The sequence below is a fragment of the Theropithecus gelada genome, chromosome 20 (assembly GCF_003255815.1).
Source record: "Theropithecus gelada isolate Dixy chromosome 20, Tgel_1.0, whole genome shotgun sequence".
Lineage (NCBI taxonomy): Eukaryota > Metazoa > Chordata > Mammalia > Primates > Cercopithecidae > Theropithecus > Theropithecus gelada.
In genome coordinates this window covers 32,242,156-32,260,749 of record NC_037688.1, presented here as the reverse complement: position 1 = coordinate 32,260,749, position 18,594 = coordinate 32,242,156, and the positions used below count along the sequence as shown (strand labels likewise).

The following is an 18,594-nucleotide window of genomic DNA, read 5'->3' as shown; positions in this document are numbered from 1 at the left end:
TCACTTTGTCGCCCAGGTTGGAGTGCAGTGGCATGATCTTGGCTCACTGCAACCTCCAGCTCCTGGGTGCAAGCAATTTTCCTGCCTCAGCCTCCCGAGTAGCTGGGATTACAGGCGCATGCCGCCATGCCCAGCTAATTTTTTGTAGTTTTATTAATAGTAGAGACGGGGTTTCACCATGTTGGCCAGGCTGGTCTTAAACTCCTGACCTCAAGTGATCCATCCACCTTGGTCTCCCAAAGTGTGGGATTACAGGCATGAGCCACCGTGCCTGGCCAAGGGAGCACCTTCTTGATACAATCCCTCGTACGCAAACCATGGCTCATGATCTGCTTCTGGGAGAATCTGAGCTCAGGCAGACACCATGACCACAACCCAACCTGGGACACAGGGGCTTTGTGAAACCAAAACCCTTGTCTGGAAGTCAGTGGGACCCCAGCTCCACATTCTGTTTTGACCTGAAGGATCCCAGCAAGGTCCAGCCACCCAGCCGTGCCTCTGAGCACTCGGATCTGCCCAGCACTTCCCAGGCAAAGCAACACAGAGGCACCTTTGTCCTTCTCTACCTAAAGGCACCCCGATGCTAGACTGCATGCACTTCACAAGGGCTGTCATGCCCCCTTGTGCTATGAATCTCATCTCTGCTCTATACTCGCAGCTTGCGATTCTCAAACCTTGCCTCTGCATCCCAGTTTTTCACGTCTCTCCGTGGACAGGCACCCATGGTACTGTCCAGCCTCATTAGCCCAGTCATGATTGTCAGTCCCCCCAAGAAAGTTTGGGCAAAGGTCACTAATGCTCCCTGCCTTTGGCTGTGTCAGGCTACACCATTCAGAAGAACCTGAACTCCACGGAAAAATCAGAAGCTCAAACTTCCTGGTAACTCAAGGCTATCAAGTGAAGGTGAGTGTGCCCTCCATAGGATGCTTTGGGTCAAACCTGCATGACTGGTGCTAGGAGAGGGGCACGAATGTCTCAGAAAGGCTTGATTTTTGCCTTAGTTTATTTATGAATTTATTTATTTAGAGACAAGTCTCTTTCTGTCACCCAGGCTAGAGTGCAGTGAGCGAGATCGCCCCACTGCAACCTCTGCTTCCCAGGTCCAAGTGATTCTCCTGCCTCAGCCTCCCAGGTAGCCGGGATTACAGTCAAGCACCACCACTCCTGACTAATTTTTGCATTTTTAGTAGAGAGAGGGTTTCACCGTGTTGGCCAGGTTGGTTTTGAACTCCTGGCCTGAAGTGATCCGCCCACCTCAGCCTCCCAAAGTGCTGAGATTACAGGCATGAGCCACCATGCCCGGGCTTGCCTTATTTTTAGAACTGAGTTCAATTTTAGTTTCAGAACTAAGTTCAACTTTCTGTGTGCCCACCACACAACAGACTCTATCTATGCCTCCTGTTCTGATGACTGCCTTCCCTCACTGCCCATTTAGCAGGGATGGGCTAAAAGTCATTTCCCCTTAGATGCCTGGACACCACTTCTGTGTCCCTACAACACACAACGGGGGATCTTCTTAGGTCTAAGGACTCAGACTCACAGGACAGGTCTAGGCCACACTTGTCATTCAGTTACTTAGAAGGATGTCCTGCAGAAAACACAGTGTCAGCAGTGCCAAACCTTTCCCTCCAGGGTGAGTCCTCGCAGTCATCCAGGAGATACTTGCTTTGTCAGAGCCACAGGTGCTGGAGAAAGCAGCCCCCATTAGGTGCGTGTGGGTCATCCAGGCTTAGAAGCCCATGACCTGCAGGAGTCAGCATCTCTGATAACAACTCTGCAGGCAGGCCTTCCAGTGTTTCTGCAAGGGACATGTCAGTTGCTGTTTTAAGAGCTGCCACATCTGGGCATGGTGGCTCACGCCTGTAATCCCAGCACTTTGGTAGGCTAAGGCAGGTGGATGGCCTGAGGTCAGGAGTTCAAGACCAGCCTGGCCAACATAGTGAAACTCCATCTCTACTAAAAATACAAAAAATTAGCGGCCGTGGTGGCAGATGCCTGTAATCCTAGCTCCTAAGGAGGCTGAGGCAGGAGAATTGCTTGAACCCGGGAAGCGGAGGTTTGCAGTGAGCCTAGATTGCGCCGTTGCACTCCAGTCCGGGCAACACGAACAAAACTCCGTCTCCAAAAAAAAAAAAAGAAGAAAAGAGCTGCTACATGGCCGGGCATGGTGGCTTATGCCTGTAATCCCCACACTTTGGAAGGGAAGGCAGGAGGATCACTTGAGCCCAGGGGTTCAAGACCAGCCTGGGCTACACAGTGAGACCTCCCCCTCTTCAAAAAATTTAAAAATCAGCCAGTCATGGTTGTGCACACCTGTAATTCCAGCTACTCAGGAGAGTGAGGCAGGAGGAGGATGGCTGGAGCCCAGGAGATCAAGGCTGCAGTGAGCTATGTTTACGCCACTGCACCCTAGACTGGGCAACAGAATGAGACCCTGTCTCAAAAAGCAAAAAAGAAAAAATTGCTACAAAGCATTCCCATCAGCTGTTTACTGTGTAGTCCACTTACCCCTTTGGTCCTGCCCAGAAGCTATCTAACAATCAGCAGTCATTTTTATTTTTATCATCAGCAACATTACTAAGGGCCATAGGTGACAGTCTACCTTTGTCATCCATGGCTGGTTTTCTTTCTTCCAGTCTTTTTTTTTTTTTTTTTTGAGACAGAGTTTCGCTCTTTTTGCCCAGGCTGGAGTGAATGGCGCGATCTCGGCTCACCGCAACCTCCGCCTCCCTGGTTCAAGCGATTCTCCTGCCTCAGCCCCCCGAGTAGCTGGGATTACTGGCATGTGCCACCACCCCGGCTAATTTTGTATTTTTAGTAGAGACAGGGTTTCTCCATGTTGGTCAGGCTGGTCTTAAACTCCCGACCTCAGGTGATCCACCTGCCTCGCCCTCCCAAAGTGCTGGAATTACAAGCGTGAGCCACCGCGCCCGGCTCTTCCAGTCTTACGAGTGTCAGAGACAGTCCTCAATTAACAGCAGACAGGCCTTTTTTGCCTTTCAAATGTCTTTCCCCCTCTGCAATGGTCACATAAGTACTCCCAAAACACTGTGTCCACCACTCTCACGCTCTTCATCCAGCCTGACTATAAGATGCGCTATTCTGCCTTTCACCCCTGGTATCCCATATGGCGCTAGACGTCAGAGAATGTCGGTGCTCAGGAAATGTGTGAGCAAGTGAGTGAATGAATGAATGAATGAATGAAAGGTGGATGAGCCATCTAAGTGCCTTATCCCTTTTCTCACATTGCCTACATGGTGCCTGGCTGAGTTTGGGGCTGGCAGCCTTCTGCACACCAATGGTGTCAATGACAGGTGTGCATAGGACAAGAACATACGCTCTCACTGATTGTGCTATGGTTTCTTTAAGAACACCACGTGACCACGCAGGGCTGGGGGGATGACTCACACTCGTCACACCAAAGCCGAAGGATCAGGCTGACCCCCCATAGGGTCAGATAGTACAGAGGGAATGCCCCCATGCCATTTTTCCATCTGCTTCTCTGGGAAAAGGTGAGCCAGGCAGTGGCTCTACGACCCCTCTGCACTCTCACTGAGTGGAGTTCAGTCCTCAACTGAGAAAACCCTATATTTTAACATAGTCATACTAGCAACAACTACAACTTAGCAGGTCTTACCGGTGCTTTATAACCATTATCTCAAGTAATCCCCCCTGTCATCACCCCATTTTATAGAGAAGAAATCTCTTTGTGTTTCTCTTGGTCACTGCACTATGTTAAGTTGAACCCATAATGTTAACCAATAGAGTAGCCACACAGACAGAAGTCACTACAGGAAATAAATCCCTAAGGTAAAAGACAATTCCCTGGCAACTGTGTGTAGCAATAATCCCTGCCCTTTACTCTTCTACCCAAGATCTTGCTTGTTTCTTTCTGTCTCTAAGTTGCCTCTCTGTCTAGCTTGCAGGATTTGAGTTGAGGAAAACACAGACTTCCATCAGTTTGAAAACTAAGAGAGAAAAGACAGACAGAGTCAAATCTACAGCATATATCTCACCTCAGAAACTGGAAAATATATATCATCGATATGACGTAAAGTCTGAAATATACAGGTACATTCATGTTCTGGTACAGATTCTAACTCAGATGTGCATGATAGGAAAACCCAAATCAAACTCCTCCAAGGACCACCTAAACTCAACTCTGTTGAATGAAATTGGGTAGTAATCAAAAAATTCACTGAGTTTTCTGGCAGTGGCTAGAGGGACAGGGGAAAGGGGAGACTAGTTATGGTTGTTCAGTTTCTTGGTTTTCTTTTAGCTTTGGAATCGTCCTCTGGGAAATTGTCACTGGAAGGATCCCGTTTGAAGGTGAAGAAGGTGAAGGCTGGCTCAGCCAGTGCTGGGGTTGGGTCCCCTGCCAATAGACCAGAAACTGCCCATCAGTGCTGCCCCTGGCAATTTGTTGTTTAATGTTGGAACTGCCTGGGCTGGTCAGTGGAATCGTTGGAAGCTCTTGTTGTTTCCATACTCAGAGTCCCTAGTTCTGATGCCAGCCATCAGCATCCAGAGAGATGTACGAGTACCGGAGTAGTTTTTTAAGGCTCTCATGCTATCATTTCCAGGCTGTAATTCTGAGAAGATCTACGAGCTGGTGGCTGTGAAGCGGCAGCAGGAGCCGCTGGGTGAAGACTGCCCTTCAGAGCTGCGGGAGATCATTGATGAGTGCCGGGCCCATGATCCCTCTGTGCGGCCCTCTGTGGATGGTAGGGTTCTTTCTGGTGTAAAGAGCGTGAGCCCCATGCTTATTTCACATTTGTGAAAGATTTCCTTTTCACCAGCTCTAAGGCAGTAGTTTACCATGAGGGGTGATTTTATCCAGGGAACATTTAGCAATGTCTGAAAGCATTTTTGTTTGTTATAAGGCCAGAGTGTTAGGATGGGGTGTGCTACTGTCATCTAATGAATAAAGGCCAAGGATGATGGGTGAGCGCAGTTGATCGCAGGGATTATGCCTGTAATCCCAGCTACTCAGGAGGGATTTGAGCGCAGGGATTATGCCTGTAATCCCAGCACTTTGGGAGGTTGAGGTGGGCGGATCATCTGAGGTCAGGAGTTTGAGACCAGCCTGGCCAACATGGTGAAACCTCATCTCTACTAAAATTAGCCGGCCATGGTGGTACATGCCTGTAATCCCAGCTACTCAGGAGGCTGAGGCACAAGAATCTCTTGAACCTGGGAGGTGGAGGTTGCAGTGAGCCGAGATCGTGCCACTGTACCACTGCACTCCAGTCTGGGCTACAGAGCAAGACTCCGTCTCAAAAAAAAATGTTGGCTGGGCACGGTGGCTCACGCCTGTAATCCCAACACTTTAGGAGGCCAAGGTGGGTGGATCACCTGAGGTCAGGAGTTCGAGACCACCCTGGCCAGCATGATGAAACCTCGTCTCTACTAAAAATACAAAAATTAGCCAGGTGTGTTGGCGCATACCTGTAGTCCTAGCTACTCAGGAGACTGAGGCGGGAGAATCACTTGAACCCGGGAGGCAGAGGTTTCAGTGAGCTGAGATCGTGCCATGGCACTCCAGCCTGGGCAACAGGGCGAGACTCTGTCTCAAAAGAAAAAAAAGAATGCTATTCAATATCCTACAATGCATAGGACAGCCCACCACAGCAAAGAACTATCTGGCCCAAATGTCAATAGTGTAAGGGCTTCCAAAGGGCACTGTTTTATCCAAAGTGGTTTGGAAGGGCAGATTACTTTCCTCCTGCCTATTTCCTTCCTTTCTTTTTGTCTGTATCTGTGTATTTATCTTTTTTCTTTTTCTTTTTTTTTTTTAGACAGGAGGTCTCATTACGTTGCCCAGGCCAGAGTATGGTGGCTATTCACAGGCAGGATCATGGCACTCTACAGCCTGGGCTCAAGTGATCCTCCTACCTCAGTCTCTAGAGTAGCTGGGACAACAGGCACCACCACAGCAGGCATTATCTTGTCTTTTTGTCTTTCTATCTCTCTTCTTTTTCTTCTCTCTTGCTTTATTTTTGCCTATCTTTCTCCTCTTTTCATTCCTCCTTGTCTGCCTTCCTTCCTTTTTTCAGCATCCTTGGGATTATTTCCTTGACGCAGACTTTTATCTCACCACATCATCAGCTGCTTCTCCATAGCTTCCTTACACTGTCTCCCTCCCTGGAAGCATCTCTCTCTCCTATCCTAGACCTAAATCTCGCAGACTTTCCACAAAGCCCAGACAAAAAAGAGAAGGGGCCGGGCGCTGTCTCATGCCTGTAATCTCAGCACTTTGGGAGACCAAGGCGGGCAGATCACTTGAAGTCAGGAGTTCAACACCAGCCTGGCCAACATAGTGAAACCCCATCTCTACTAAAAATACAAAAATTAACTGGGCGTAATGGCACACACCTGTAATCCCAGTTACTCAGGAAACTGAGGCAGGAGAATTGCTTGAACCCCAGAGGCAGAGGTTGCAGTGAGTTGAGATCGCGCCACTGCACTCCAGCCTGGGCAACAGAGGAAGACTCGGAAGAAGGAAGGAAGGAAGGAAGGGAGAGAGGGAGGGAGGAAGGAAGGAAGGAGCCATGAGTCCAGACTTTTGAGGCAGCTTCCAAGAATGTTCTCTCTACTTACAGAAGTCTCTAGCATGAGCACTATTTTTCAAGGCCTTCTCACAGATGGTCTGTCGGGAAAACCTCTCACACTACCCAAGAGGGTCTCATCTGTCATCTCTCCTCTCCCTTCATCCACATCCCTACCTTTCAGAATGAAAAATCAAAGTCACATCATAGTTTCTGTCTGAAACTTTCTCTTCATCACCACAGAGCAGAAGTGCAGACTTAATGATGCTTCCTGAAAAATTGGTCTTTAGGGTGGATGAGAAGCCAACAGTGATTTATACAATGCCGTCCTCCACTTCACTCTCTCCTCTGTCTTCTTTCTTCTTCTACCAAGCTCCCTTACAACCTAGAGTCCTCCTAGTATTAAGGAATCTAACACCAGAGACTAATTCACACTAAGATGTGAGTTTACCCCTTCCTATGAGGTGTTTGTGTTTTAAAAGTTGATCAAGTAAGATAACTTTATATCACAAAGGCATGAGTGCTGATGGTGGTTTAGGCGCCAGCCAGACAAGGGGGAATGCAGTTTCTAAGCAACTGTGCAATGTAGAAATGTCTTTGTGTTTCTAACTTGGCTCTCAGCTCCCTGCTCTGGTCTAATTTTCTGTTCATTCATCCACAGAAATCTTAAAGAAACTCTCCACCTTTACTAAGTAGTGTATCGAAATCTAAACCAAGGATTCCCTGGACAAGAAGCTGGCACAGGCACAAATTGGACATCTCTCTCTCTCATATCCTTTGTTATTGAGTTATTTATGGGTGCAAGGAGTGGGAGCATTTATCTGTTACAAATAGAAAATAATTCCAGTCATACAGGACACATCCCACTCCAAATGATATTTCCAAAAACATATCTCTGACAATAACTTTGATAGATGGTTTGTCAAATGTATCTTTCTGGGTGTCCACACCTCTTGGCAATGTAATTTGCAGCTCCTCCCACCCACAAATGAAGTCTCTTTCCCCACCATTTCAATCTGGGCTGGCATTGGGACTTGATTTGATCAACAGAATGTGGAAGAAGTGACTGTGTGCCAGTTCCAAGCCTAGGTTTTAAGAGGCCTTTTAAATGTCTGTTGCAACCTTACCCAGCCATGAACATGTTGAGTGAGCATGCTGGGAATGAGAGACCACATGAAGCAGAAACATGCTTTCCTAGCTGAAGTCATACTAAACCAACCAACATGGCAGCTAACACATGAATGAGGACAATCAAGACCAGAAGAACCACTCAAGCAGAGCCCAGTCCAAATTGCCCATTCACACAATCAGGAGCTAAATAAATTACTGTTGTCTTAACACTAAGTTTTGGGGTGGTTTGTTACACAACAGAAGTAACTGGGCAAACAGTGTTCAATTCTTCCTCTTGCCCAAGGAATCAAGTACAAACTTCCTATTCAGATATCCATAGCCTTATGGATATATCCCATACCATACTTTCCAACCTGACTTTCCAATTAGATCCCAGAGTTCTCCTACCAGAGACTGCAAAGTCTAATACTTTTAGGGCCTAGGAAGGAACCTAAATGAATGCTTTGTGCCTGGAGGGGGCTTTAGTGAACAGATGAGCAAGAACAGCATCTGCTCAACTCCAATCTAAACTTTGTCACATAGAATGGGATTCCAACATTTCCAGAGCTTTCCATTTTGTCAAAAGAGCTAGAAAGTTGGATTTTTCTGTGATGTCCTTATTTTTAAAGGTTAGTATCTCATTAAACATTATTTTAGGCTGGGCACGATGGCTCACGCCTGAAATCCCAGCACTTTGGGAGGCCAAAGCAGGAGGATCACCTGAGGTCAGGAGTTCAAGACCAGCCTTGCCAACATGGTGAAGCCCTGTTTCTACTAAAAATACAAAAATTAGCTGGGTGTGGTGGCCACATGCCTGTAATCCCAGTTACTCAGGAGGCTAAGGCATGAGAATCATTTAAACCTGTGAGGTGGAGGTTGCAGTGAGGCATGATTGCACCACTGCACTCCAGCCTGAGCGACAGAGTGAGATCCCGTCTCAAAAAAAAAAAAAAAAATTATTTTAATGCTGATAGGACAAACAAAATATGTGCATATAGGAGCTGTCAGATTTTAATCCCCGCCAGACTGAAACCTACGTTTGTGGTGCTTTCATTCTAGATTTTTTTTTTTTTTGAGACAGAGTTTCACTCTTGTTGCCCAGACTGGAATGCAATGGTGCGATCTTGGCTCACTGCAACCTCTTCTTCCCAGGTTTAAGTGATTCTCCTGCCTCAGCCTCCCAAGTGTCTGGGATTACAGGTGTGCACCACCACACCCAGCTAATTTTTGTATTTTTAGTAGAGACGGGGTTTCACCATGTTGGTCAGGCTGGTCTCGAGCTCCTGACCTCAAGTTATCTGCCTGCCTCAGCCTCCCAAAGTGCTAGGATTACAGACATGAGCCACCATGCCTGGTCTCATTCTAGATTTCTTATACTTTTGTTCATGGTGTGTGTTTTGCCTAGGATACACTAACCCCTGCCTCTAAAGTTGCATTTTTTTCAGAACTCATTCTAAATCATTCAACAGCAAATGTGCTAGCCATTGTTTCAGTCACTGAGAAGAGAGCAATAAAAATACATTTGGATCTTGTATTCTAGTAATCATCTCTGATGAATAAAATTATGGCTGATTTTTATTATTATTATTATTATGAGACAGGGTTTCACTGTGTTGACTAGGCTAGTCTTGAACTTCTGGGCTCAAGTGATCCTCCCATCTTGGTCTCCCAAAGTGCTGGGATTACAGGCATGACCCACCACACTTGGCCTTATTTTTTTTTTTATCTTTTACTTATCCTTGATTTTTTTTTAAACCTAGAACATGTCTTTTTTCTGTAAATAAAAAATGCAGGCCGGGCGCGGTGGCTCACGCCTGTAATCCCAGCACTTTGGGAGGCCGAGGCGGGCGGATCACAAGGTCAGGAGATCGAGACCACGGTGAAACCTCGTCTCTACTAAAAATACAAAAAATTAGCCGGGTGAGGTTGTGGGCGCCTGTAGTCCCAGCTACTCGGGAGGCTGAGGCAGGAGAATGGCGGGAACCCGGGAGGCGGAGCTTGCAGTGAGCTGAGATCCGGCCACTGCACTCCAGCCTGGGCGACAGAGCGAGACTCCGTCTCAAAAAAAAAAAAAAAAAAAAAAATGCAGAAGAATATAAACAATATGATTCTTTTGTAGAACTTATTGGTAGGTATTACTATTTTCTTTCCTTTCTTTTTTCTCTCTTTTTTTTTTTTTTTTTGAGGCAGAGTCTGCTGTGTTGCCCAGGCTGGTCTGGAACTCCTGACCTCAAGGGATCCTCCTATTTAGTCCTCCCAAAGTGCTGGGATTACAGGTGTGAGCCACCATGCCCAGCCATGTTTTCATCTTTAAAATCATTTGTTCTATTTACTGTAGAAGTTACAGTGAAAATTCTCCTTGGTAGATGAATTATTCATACTCTGGCAGATCCACAATTATTATAGGTGAATTTACTGTAAAACTGAGAAAACTGAATTTTCAGGGCCTTTTATTTGCACAGGATGCCTTCCAAGGCCCTGTACCTGATTTTTCCCAACACTTATGTATGAAAATTTCCAGATACACAGAAAAGTTAGTACAATTGTACTCTGAATAACCATACACCTACCACCTAAACTCTACAACAATTTATTATATTTGTTTTATCACATACCTGTTTATCTACTTGTGCCTCTTTCTATCCATTAATCCATCCTAATTTTGTATGCACTTCATTCCTAAACACTTCAGCATTTATGCCATTAGCTGAAGTTTACCTCTGTATGGGCTTTTTTTTGGCGGGGGGGTGTGGAAAGGTAAGTTTTTGCTGTGAAAAAATTCGTGTGAAAGGCACAAATCTTAAAGATAGCATTTAGATGAGTTTTGCCAAATGCATACATATGAGTAATCCAAGCCCTATCAAGATAATGAAGATTATGGCCGGGCGCGGTGGCTCATGCCTGTAATCCCAGCACTTAGTGGGGCTAAGGCAGGTGGATCACCTAAGGTCAGGAGTTCAACCAGCCTGGCCAACATAGTGAAACCCCATCTCTACTAAAAATACAAAAATTACCTGGCCATGGTGGCACATGCCTGTAGTCCCAGCTACTCAGCAGGCTGAGGCAGGAGAATCACTTGATCCTGGGAGGCGGAGGTTGCAGTGAGCTGAGATCATGCCATTGCACTCCAGCCTGGGTGACAAGAGTGACACCCTATCTAAAAAAAAAAGTTCCAGAGCTAAAAGATTATTCATATGGCACAAAGTGATCTCCTACTAGTCCAAAGTTCAAAAACATTTTAATGAAGTCCATTTATATATATTTTGTTTGCTTTCCAATGGAATACTATGTTTATTGAGGCAAAATCACATTATTTTTAGTTCTTGGAGTCAACAAGCATACACAAATGTTCTTCAACACAGTTATTAAAAATACAAGACCAAGTTGAATGTGCCAAAGAGATACCACTCAGTTGGGTTTTCTAGAGCCATCAGGAAGAAAATTAGAGAAGGGATTTATGTGGTTGGTTTCCATAGCTTGATAGACCAAACACAAAAAAAACTGCCACAACAATAAACAGCAGAATTTTTATCCATACAGGAATAGAGTGTCCCTTTTTTCGTATTTTCTCACTTGACATCTGTCGAGGGAACATACTTACAAACATATTTAGATGAAAATGACTCCTCCATCCTCAAATCACTGAGTTCTAAAGGCCGGCCTGGAGCTCCTTTGATTGGTCTGCAGCAACTAGCACTAATTCTTGTTGGTGTAGCTGCTTCACAGGGGAACGTTTCCTTAGGAATATCCCTTTCTACCCTTCTTTCCTGTGGTTTTTCTCCCACTTCAGCTCTTGTCGATGGTGTATTTGGTGTTCTTCTGGGTATGTCTGAGAATTCAGTGACTGACAGAATAGGAGATGCATGCTTGAAATTTCCATTCACCCTATTGACAACTAAGGATTCATTGTTTGAAGCCATTATAGTTTCAGCTATGGGAGTACTCGCTGAAATTACTGCACCATCTATATGAAAATATTCTGAAGTGTGCACTCTTTTCCTTGGAGTTCTTCTTGACTCTCTTGTAGATTCCCTAGTTTATAATGCCTGCAGAGGTCTGCCTTTTGGAGATCCACTTGTTCATTCAGTCCCAGTTATTCCAGCTTGAGAATAGCTCTTGTTGTGCTCAACTCTTCTTTGTTTGAGGGTTACTGGAGTCTTTGCTCTGCCCTTCATTGGTTCTCTCTTCTCAAGCTTGAGCTCTATTTTAGGGTCTTCTTCATTGTCACTATATCTGTCAGAATCATTACTTCCATTCTGCCTTGTATTTTCTGCTGAAGAAGAAATTGTTGGCAGAGGAGAAGATCTTGATTCTGTTCTTTGCTCCCTCGCTTTCAAAAGGTTTTTCTCACATAGCTTCCTGGTTGTTCCCACAATAGGACCAGGATTCACTCCGTATTTCACAAGCTGATCCAAAAGATCTTCATTAATGAGTTCTGTTACATCTAGATTGTCTTTATCATTTGTCTGGGTTTATCAGTTTTCTTTGTGGCTTTCCTGTCGGCGGCGGGCCCGGAGTCGAGACGCCTGTGGGCTCGCGCTCTCGTAGCTGGAGAATTCCGGGGGCCCGTTGCTGTTGGCGCTGGCGGCGAGCGGCGGCCCTGCCAAGTGACTTGAGACTGTTTAGTAGCTCAGATCCATTACAGCTGTTTGAGATTGAAGAGACTGTGTAGGCAAAGTCTTTTGAGTGAGCTCTTCAACCCCATGAGAGGATACATATGAACTGGACTGTCCTACCCTTTTTACAGGCTCCGAAATTCAAAATATTGAAATATTTAGAAAGTATTCGATTAACTACTATCCTTTGGATACAGATAACTCCTTCACTAAAGCGTTAGGGACAAGCAGCAGGAGTCACAGTTTTAATATTTTCATCTCCATTCCAAAATGGATCGATAAATCATATAACTTTCTCCCGCCCGAAAGTTCAAATAAAACGCGCTGAAACAAACAAACACAAAAAAACCTTTTATTTTTCCGGGGCGGGCACAAGGTGACGGACGTAGATTGCTGCCAATTGTAGGAGGCTTCCTCGAGAGCGGTCCCGCCTCGTCAGTTTATAAACAACTAGCCAATGAGAGCGCCGCTGCTTCAGCTAGCGAGGACCCATTGAAGAAGAAGAGTGAGTATTGGCCACAGCCTAGGGCTTCTGTCCAATAGGAGCATACCTGCCGGCGGCTCTGGCGGGAGCTTGAGCGGCTCCGGAAGTGGCCGTTGGCGTAGGTGCATTCGGAGTTCTACTGAGGTAACTAGAGAGTCTTCGGCGGGCTCGCGAGCCAGGCCGCGGCCTACTGGTTTCAGGTGAGGAAGGGTCTTGCTTCTCCCCAGGCGTTGGGCCTCTAACTACGGGATAAACTTCCCCACGCCTGATTCCTAGATTGGGGTCCAGGAGACACCCCACGAGGTGGGCTGCACGCGGGCTTGGAACCTGGCAGCCTGACAGGATTCGGGCCCTCGGGGCGGCGCCAATGGTCTGGGCTGAGGAGCCCGAACGCTAGCGCTTATCTGGGTTGCTGGGCGTTGGGGGCTGGGCAGGCGGGAGCTCGGGGCGATGACGGAAGGAGCCGAGTTCGCTGCTGCGGGGCCTGCCCTGGCCAGGGTGGGAGGTCGCCCGGCCCTTCCCCCGAGAGCCTAGCCTCGGGCTCCTCAGCGGCGATGCCTGCGCCCGCTCTGAGCTCCGTTACTTCATCACTTTAAAGTTGACGGAAGAACTTCATTTTTAATTTCATCATGGAAAGTGTGGCGTAAAGACTTGTATTATCCCTATTTTACAGGCGAACAAGTTGAGCCTAGGTTTCCCCATGTAGTAAAAGAACAGGGATTTAATATTTCTTTCTCTCTGTCTCCCTCCCCCTCCCCCTCCCCCTCCCCCTCCCCGTCTCCCTCCCCCTCCCCGTCTCCCTCCCCCTTCCCTTTCCCTTCTCCCTCTCCCCCTCTCCCCCTCTACCCCTCTTTCCCTCCCTCCCTCCGTCGTTTCCTCCCTTCCTCCCTCCCTTCCTTTTTTATGGTAAAGAGACGAAAGCGCAGTGGCTCTAGTCTGTAATCCCAGCACTTTGGCCGAGGCAGGCGGATCACCTGAGTCAGGAGTTCGAGACCAGCCTGACCAACATGGAGAAACCCCGTCTCTACTAAAAATACAAAATTAGCCAGGCGTGGTGGGCCTGTAATCCCAGCTACTCGGGAAGCTGAGGCAGGTGAATCGCTTGAACCCGGAGGCAGAGTTTGCGGTGAGCCGAGATCACGGCATTGCACTCCAGCCTGGGCAACAAGAGTGAAACTCCATCTAAAAAAAAAAAAAAACCTAAGAAGCGAAACGAAGTCTCCCTGTTGCACCCAGGCTGGAAGAGCTCACTGCAGTCTCGAACTCCCGGGCCCCAGGGATCCTCCCGCCTCTGCTTCCCACAATAGCTGGGACCACAGCTGCTCACCACCACGCCCGGCTCATTGTTTTCTTTTTTTCTTTTTTTTCTTTTTCTTTTCTTTTTTTTTTTTTTTTTTTGAGTCGGAGTCTCATTCTGTCGCCCATGCTGGAGTGCAATGGCCCGGTCTCAGCTCACTGTAACCTCTGCCTCCCGGGTTCAAGCAATTCTCCTGCCTCAGCCTCCCAAGTAGCTGGGATTACAGGAATGCGCCACCACACCTGGGTGATTTTTGCATTTTTAGTGGAGAAGAGGTTTCACCATGTTGGCCAGGCCGGTCTGGGACTCCGACCTCAAGTGGTCCGCCCTCGGCCTCCCAAAGTGCTGGGATTACAGGTGTGAGCCACCGCACCTGACCTGTTCTATTTTTCTTTTTCGGTAGAAATGGGAATTTCACTGTGTTGCCCAAGCTGGTCTCGAACACCGGAGCGTAAGCGATCCATCCGCCTGGGCATCCCAATATCCAGGGATCACAGGCGTGACCCTCCGCGCTGGCCAGAGCAAAGATTTGAACCGAGGTTGGCCCGACTTCCCCCGCCCACCTCCTCTCAACCTTTAATTGAGGGGCTTTCATCCTGCCTGTTGTGGGCATTGATTGAAATCTGAATAATAAAGATGACAAGTCTGAGGTTAACGTTTTAAACCCCCGACACTCACAGCACACATAAAAAGCAGCATTTGTGTGACATGCTCAAGGTTTGGGGTGCACAGCCCATGGTCTCTCGCTCTAGGCACCTCCGACTGGCCTACAGTGGTTAAGAAGCTGGCCGGGCGCGGTGGCTCAAGCCTGTAATCCCAGCACTTTGGGAGGCCGAGGCGGGCGGATCACGAGGTCAGGAGATCGAGACCATCCTGGCTAACATGGTGAAACCCCGTCTCTACTAAAAATACAAAAAACTAGCCGGGCGTGGTGGCGGGCGCCTGTAGTCCCAGCTACTCGGAGGCTGAGGCAGGAGAATGGCCTGAACCTGGGAGGCGGAGCTTGCAGTGAGCCGAGATCGCGCCACTGCACTCCAGCCTGGGTGACACAGCGCGAGACTCCGTCTCAAAAAAAAAAAAAAAAAAAAAAAAAAGAAGCTTCGGCTCCAGAACTGCACCGTTCCATAGAACTTCGTGCGACAAGGAAAATGTTCTGTATTTCTGCTGTCCAGAATGGGAGCTACCCGCCCTATGTGGGTTTCTAGCACTTGAAATGTGTCCTGCATGACAAAGGAACTTCTTTCTTTCTTTCTTTCTTTTTTTTGAAACAGAGTTTTACTCTGTCTCCCGGGCTGGAGTGCAGTGGTGTAATCTCGGCTCACTGTAACCTCCACCCTCCAGGTTCAAGGGGTTCTCCTGCCTCAGCCTCCCGAGTAGCTGGGACCACAGGTGCACACCATCACGCCCGACTAATTGTATTTTTTGTAGAGACGCGATTTTGGCATGTTGCCCAGGCTGGTCTCCAACTCCTGCCTCAAGCTACCTGCCTCAGCCTCCCGAAGTGCTGGGATTATAGGTATGAGCCCCAGCTCCTGGCCGAACTTGATTTTTATTTAATTTAAATAACCATATGGGAGTAGATAGTGCGGCGGCCATTTAGATTCTGCTCTTTTTAGTCTGTTTCTACCCTTTGTCTTCCTGAAGGCTGAGTTGCTTAATGTCTCTTAAGTACATCTACGCAAGTAACTTGGGTCTTATGTTGTGACACACACAATTCTTGGGAGACTGTCGTCGTACCCTAGAAACATATTAAAAGCTTTTAGTTAGCCAGCTGCAGTGGCTCACTCCTGTAATCCCAGTACTTTGGGAGGCTGAGGCAGGAGGGTTGCTTGAGCTGAGGAGTTCAAGACCAGGCTGGGCAACGTGGGAAACCCCATCTATACAAAAAATGTTTAAAACTTAAAGTATCTCACATCGTTCAGTTTGCAGACTTTCTTTCCCATTTATTTTCACTACTGCGCCACTCTCCATCCTGTGGAGGCCGCGCCAGGCCTGCTCTGGTGATTTTAAGAAACTTGACTGTTGGCCGGGTGCAGTGGCTCACACCTATAATCCCAGCACTTTGGGACGCCGAGGCAGGCAGATCACCAGGTAAGGGGATCGAGACCATCCTGCTAATACGGTGAAACCCTGTCTCTAACACAGAAGAAACTCCTTACCAAGGCCCATGGGCCCTTTAATGATGGTGTCCTGTTCATCAGTCAAACCCGTGCTCATCAGGGACCTATGCACTGATTTCCTTCTGAAACTTCCTTGCTCTTTGCAGAGACAGTTTCTTTTAATCCTTCATGCCTCAGCCCAGTTTTCACTCTGTAAAAGACTACTTCCCTCAGAGTTGTGTCTTAGTTGGTCCTCCGTGTCTCCTCAACCCCGAACATCATAATCTATAATTTCTCATGTATTCGTTTATTGACATCTTACTTGCTAGAATGTTAACTCTGATACATGGTGTCTTACCTGTTTTTGCCTCTAGGGTGTCTGTCTGCATAACAGGTGCTTAATAAATACTAATTGAACCCACATTTCCTCATAAGTCAGATGAAAATAAAAGCATGTGCCTTACTTCACAAAGTAATTGAGGGGATAAGTTATACTGATATACTTTAAAAACTAGGTGGTAGAGAGGCACAGTGGTTCAGTCCTGTTGTCCTGGTGCATGAGGAGGTGAGGCCAGGTGTTCAAGACCAGTTTGGGCAACATAGGAAGCCTTCATCTATATAACAAAAAAAAAAATTTTTTTTTTAAATTTAAAAGCTAGGTGGTAGTTTTCAAAATGATGTAATGGAATTAAAGATAGGAAACATGAAAAGAACATAGGTGCTTAATATTTGTTGAATAGGCGAACATGATGGAATTAGAGATGGAAAACAAAAATAATGAAAGGGATAGGAAAAAGTGCTTAGCCTTTTTGGAAAAATCAGGTAAATTTCCATTTTGAGTTAGTAACTCAGTTAATTTTGCAAGTGTAAAAAATGTCCTTTCTCTGTTTATCCTTTATAGATCTTTCTATTTTGGAAGATACTACTGTGATCACAGGACTTCACATTTTCTAAGGGCAAACTGGAAAACTGGTTATAAATGCTTGTTATGGAGAAGAAAGTCCATTACCAAACACTTCTGACTTAAAATTTAAATAGTTAAAATCTTCTCTTGAAGCTTCTCAGTCTTGCTAAGAATGATATTAAGCATAAAATCAGAAATATTAAATATGATTCTGTCAACTACATAGCATGTTTTATCTATTTTATTAATACTTTTTGCAAATAATTGTTTCCCTAGTGATGGCTCATGAAGCAATGGAATATGATCTTCAGGTACAGTTAAATCATGCTGAAGAACAGCCAGCTTCTGCTGATGTGGCCAGCAGCCAAGGGGGACCAGCCCTCCTCCAGCCTGTTCCTGCTGATGTGGTCAGCAGCCAGGGGGGACCACTGATCTTCCAGCCAGCTCCTGCTGAAGTGATTGGCAGCCAAGTGACACCACCCCTACTCCAGCCTGCTCCACAACTGTCTATTGACCTGACAGAAGTGGAGGTCTTGGGAGAAGACAATGTGGAGAACATCAATCCAAGAACTTCAGAACAACATAGACAGGCATCTGATGCTAATCACACCATCCGAACATCTTCATTGCATTCAGTGACCAACTTCATCAGTGGACTGCAGAGACTTCATGGCATGCTGGAATTCCTGAGACCTTCATCTTCAAACCACAGTGTAGGGCCAATGAGAACAAGAAGGAGGGTATCTGCTTCACGGAGGGCAAGAGCCGGAGGGTCTCAGAGGACAGACAGTGCCAGGTAAATCAATATATGGATAAGTCTGTGATCATTGCTGTACTAGGAATTATGAAACTGAGGCTCTGCCATTCAAGGACTGACAGTGTGACTTTTGGCAAGTCAGATAACTTCTGACCCCCAGTTCCTCATAAGTCAGATGGAAATAAAATTGCTTGCCTTACTTCACAAAGTAATGAGGGGATAAGTTAAATGATTGTGCCTTGAAAACTAGGTGGTAGTTTGTTGGCAATCTTTGTAGAGATTGTCTATTCTTCAGATTGTGTCTTGTACACCAAAAATTATTTCTTCACTTGCAGATCTCCTCTACTCACCCAAATTCATTATTCACTGGCATTCCACCGAGAGGCACAATTAATTAATTTTCTTTCATAGTCTTGGTTTGAACTTGCCTCTTGAAGGGCTTAGCCGTCAAGTCTTAGTAGGGTTGTTATGAAGAATAACAATTGCCTGTACCCTGTCTGTTGTTGTTTTTTGTTTGTTTGTTTGTTTGTTTTGAGACAGAGTGTCACTCTGTCGCCCAGGCTGGAGTACAGTGGCGCGATCTTGGTTCACTGAAACCTCCATCTCCCAGAGTCAAGGGATTCTCCTGCCTCAGCCTCTCGAGTAGCTGGCATTACAGGCACATGGCACCACCCCCAACTAATTAAACCTGTCTGTTTTTTTAACTTCTTACTTTACTTAAAGTATTTTATTTCACATTTGGTCTTGGTCTTCTTTTTTTTTTTTTTTTTTTTTTTTTT

General features: G+C 46.5%; 2 protein-coding genes and 1 pseudogene across 2 annotated transcripts in view; 2 read left to right on the top strand and 1 right to left on the bottom strand.

The window, feature by feature from the left end:
* Positions 1-7,892, top strand: part of MLKL (mixed lineage kinase domain like pseudokinase) — a 28,524-nt gene extending 20,632 nt beyond the window's left edge. The window contains exons 8-12 of the mRNA XM_025371562.1: positions 822-903; positions 3,920-4,071; positions 4,280-4,329; positions 4,584-4,724; positions 7,210-7,892. Coding sequence (XP_025227347.1) covers positions 822-903; positions 3,920-4,071; positions 4,280-4,329; positions 4,584-4,724; positions 7,210-7,244 — 460 coding nt within the window. The 3' untranslated portion in view covers positions 7,245-7,892. The remainder of the gene's footprint in view (positions 1-821; positions 904-3,919; positions 4,072-4,279; positions 4,330-4,583; positions 4,725-7,209) is intronic.
* Positions 7,893-11,066: 3,174 nt separating this feature from the next.
* On the bottom strand, positions 11,067-16,272 carry LOC112613839 (annotated as a pseudogene).
* Positions 12,863-18,594, top strand: part of RFWD3 (ring finger and WD repeat domain 3) — a 47,377-nt gene continuing 41,645 nt past the window's right edge. Inside the window, exons 1-2 of the mRNA XM_025371174.1 lie at positions 12,863-12,958; positions 17,335-17,854. Coding sequence (XP_025226959.1) covers positions 17,337-17,854 — 518 coding nt within the window. The 5' untranslated portion in view covers positions 12,863-12,958; positions 17,335-17,336. The remainder of the gene's footprint in view (positions 12,959-17,334; positions 17,855-18,594) is intronic.